Genomic DNA, 3,797 nt, shown 5'->3' with positions numbered 1-3,797 from the left:
AATCGCATATACGTCAATAAACATAATCAAGAACTCAAAATCTGATATCTGCTCCATACTGATTTCGAAATCCAAATAACACAACATAAAACTTACGCGAGATCGAAGCCCTCGTCGTAAGGATTCCAGAACACTTTACGGAATCGAAATTGGACAACCGGTTCAAAAGTTACGAGACTTTGAAGATTGCAAATCCAAAAGGAACGAAAGGATCTCGGCTTCTCTGTTCTTGAATTCTGAATTTGATAAGAAAGATACACGTATACTTGCTGATAATCAATTCAAAATTTGATAACTTTAATTCTATTTTCCTTTTAGTCCCTCAATTCTTCAATAATTGCAATTCGGTCCTCGACCCTTATTTTAATTCAATATCAATCCTAAATAATTTAAGAATATTAGAATTTAAATCGAAACTCTAAATATTCCCAAAAATTAAATATACTCGGATTAAAATTAAATTAAATTCGGATTAATTTCTAATTAATCTAGGGCCTTACAATCTAGTACACACCGAAAGATAGCTGCCCCGAGTTCTCACCTTATAAAAAAAAAGTAGGGTATTGCACATATCATATTTATAACTGGCTTTTCCACATAAATTTTTTTATTTTTTCTACTTTTGAGATTGAATTAAAAAATATTTTTGCCATTAATCAATGTTAGGTGACACGTTATTTAAAACAACAAATATTATCACAAGATTATTAAATTGAAAAAATTCAACAAAAACGTAATCAATCCATTTCACCACATCGGCGGAGTTGTTGCCATCATGGGTTTGTCATTTTCCAATGAAGAACAATTCATTAATCCACCCGAAGCATCTTCATCCTAACTATAAAATCTCCACTTGCACTATATGTAAATTATAGTGCACAAAGTTTTTGTGATTCGATATTCTCTAGCTATTTTGGGCAACGTACACAAATCCCCTTGATATGATCACCCTCGCATCAAGCACCATATTATTCCCCCTCCTTGCCGCCGTGCCCATCCTCTACTGGGCACTAAACCACCACAAGAAAACCAAGATAACTCTCTACGTGCACGACTACCTAACCGGAGACGACTCCTCCGCCGTGACAGTTGGGGGACGAAACGGCCACGCCACCAGCATCTTGGAGTTCGGAACCCTTCTGGCGGTGGATGATCCGGTGACGGAAGGACCGGATATCGAGTCGAAAGAGATAGGAAGGGCTCAGGGGATGTATATAAACTCCCAGCTAGATGGGAAAGCGTTGCACTTGATGTTTTCTATTATATTTACGGAGGGGGAATACAAAGGGAGCAGCCTGGAGATTCAGGGGTCTGATATCTTCGCCATGAAAGATAGGGAGTTTTCGGTGGTGTCAGGAACAGGTTACTTTAGGTTTATCAAGGGTTATGGGATCTTGACCACGGAGATGATGGATATCAAGAATCTCAGAGCTGTTCTTAAGCTGGATATCACTGTTAAACACTTTTGAAGTACCCCCATTTTTTATTTATTTTTTTTTTTTTGCTGTGTTGTTATTCTTGTATGCAAATTTCATAATTCATAGTTTATTCGACTTTTTATTTCTGAATGTTTGGTCCCAAATCATTTGGTTGTTTCTTGGTTAAGTCCCAATTTTTTTTTACTACTCGATTTAGGTAGTGTTTGCAACCTCTAAAAATAAGTGATTATAGAAATTTTTTTCACAAATTAATGAAAAGAATCTCTAATCACTTATTTTTAGAGGTTGCAAACACTACCTTAATCCCACATCTTCTCAATTAATTTTGTACTCATTTGATCTTTCCGTCAATTGACAGTGTAAATCAACAGAATTAACATCTGAAAAGCCCAAAACGAAAACCGTCTCCCTTATTTAAGCGAATATATCTATTCTCCTCTCTTCAGAGTCTGGACATTCCGCACTATTCCTCCTCTATGTACTCTGCACGCTGAAAGTAACCACGAGGACATTTGCATGCGCAACCAACCACCATTTTCATCATCTCGATTCCAACATGAAATCAACAGGGGTTTGTGCCCTTAAGTTCTGCAAATCTCAAGCTCTTGGGGGACACATGAACCGACACCACCAAGGCAAACTCTTTTCATTATCATGAATCATCAGTATTATTTTATTCAATTTAGCAAAGTTATACTGTAAAATTATGCTTCCATTTCTTGTTGATCTGTTTTCCCCTTATTTGTATTTGGCTATGCATTAATTATATTCCTAGCTAGTTAATTTTTTTTCAGTTTTTTTTTTTCAATCAATTATATTCCTAGTTTATATATACACTGTCTTTGCCAATCTTTTCCTGCATGGCACATTATTGTAGAATTGATAAATATATAATCGTGTACTTGAATGATATGTAAGTCCAATTCGAAAATTTCTTCAACCAGTCATTTACTCTTAACATTGAAAATATTGTTGATCTAGCTAGCAAATGTTTTTGCATGCATTCTGTCTATGTCGATTTCCTCGGTGAAGACACTATTTTTTTGTTGCTGCAAACCGAAGTAACACTTGATATTTTTAGAGTTTGTGATTGGAGTAACTAGCTGGGGAGAGTTGTACCTGCTCTTGGAAATTTTTCGGAGCCGATTAAGATTGTGTTGCACATATTTTGAGACTCTTGACATTTAATATAATGTTAATATATATACGACGTAATAGTAAAATAAGTGGTATTAAAATTTAAAAACAAACGAAGAAATCATGGGTCTTATTACTTGAACTATACATTTATAATATTTCATGAGGGATTCTTAATTTGTTACTGTAGGGTTTGGACAGTATGAAATTACAGAAATATCAGAAAATTTTTCGAGTGTGTGTTATCTTTCAGTGTTGTCAACACTTCACGATAACACTATGCAGCAGAATAATTAACTAACAGTAAAAGAAAATAACACACAGATATTTATGCATAAGTACTAAGTACTTGTACAATGCCTCATGGCGAAATAATCACTAGAAAATCAAATCAGTTTACAAAAACCAACTAGTGATTGTTTTACGAAAAATCTACCTTTCTCAACAGATTGAGAAAATAAAAAAACATCCTAAACACTAGTAAGAACTAGAATAATAAATCAATAGAAGGTTCTAAACCGAAAAACGAAAACCAAAGAACCACTTTCTGAACAACACTTCACTCGTGTGTTCTTCAGTGTTTCCAACACTACTCGGCAACACAACGTAGCACTAGTATCTCTTCAGAAATTCTTCAATGATAGATCTTCAACACTCTAGAATTTCTTCAGTAATTTCTCTATGTATTTTGTTCTCTACGTTTTACTCTCTTCTCTCTTGATTGTCTCTCGATCGGTCCAAGCACTCCTATAAATAGATCTTCAATATATTTCCATAAATATGAACCTACAAAGCATGAAAATAATATATCATCAGAATCAAATATTTCGAATCAAGATATAACTGATATTACCAATTTTAACACTTGTTTAAAGAAAGGCAAAACTATAAATATTGAAATTGAATGCAATAAGGAAATAATTTAAAAGACATGTGCACAACATGTTCTTTCAAACACCCCCTTTTTGCCTTTCTGAACAAAACACACACACAAGTGCAAATAACTCCCCCTATCTTATGCAACTAAAGCTCCCCCTGAATTTAAACATCTCAGAACACAGTGTTGTGCGGTCGTGTTGGCAACACCAACTCTCAGCACTTACTACATCGGAGTAGCAAATAGTTTAATATTATATCAGAGAGTAATAAGGAGCACAAACTAATCAACACAGAAATATATTACTAACTCAAAGCAAAATAATAACAATAAATAACAAAAAT

At 34.3% G+C, this 3,797-nt stretch overlaps 1 protein-coding gene across 1 annotated transcript; it reads left to right on the top strand.

Annotated features, from left to right (window-relative positions):
* The first annotated feature begins 815 nt into the window (after positions 1 to 815).
* Positions 816 to 1,606, top strand: LOC140893281 (dirigent protein 11-like). Its single transcript, XM_073302347.1, has one exon. It carries the CDS (start codon positions 942 to 944, stop codon positions 1,467 to 1,469), a length of 528 nt encoding a protein of 175 aa, XP_073158448.1. The 5' UTR covers positions 816 to 941; the 3' UTR covers positions 1,470 to 1,606.
* Positions 1,607 to 3,797: the final 2,191 nt, after the last annotated feature.

The sequence above is a fragment of the Henckelia pumila genome, chromosome 3 (assembly GCF_033568475.1).
Source record: "Henckelia pumila isolate YLH828 chromosome 3, ASM3356847v2, whole genome shotgun sequence".
Lineage (NCBI taxonomy): Eukaryota > Viridiplantae > Streptophyta > Magnoliopsida > Lamiales > Gesneriaceae > Henckelia > Henckelia pumila.
The sequence above is the reverse complement of the archived record's forward strand: the minus strand, read 5'-3'. Positions and strand labels throughout refer to the sequence as shown.

Coding starts and splice junctions, on each gene's coding strand:
- LOC140893281 (XM_073302347.1), top strand. CDS start 942: ATGATCACCCTCGCATCAAGCACCATATTATTCCCCCTCCTTGCCGCC.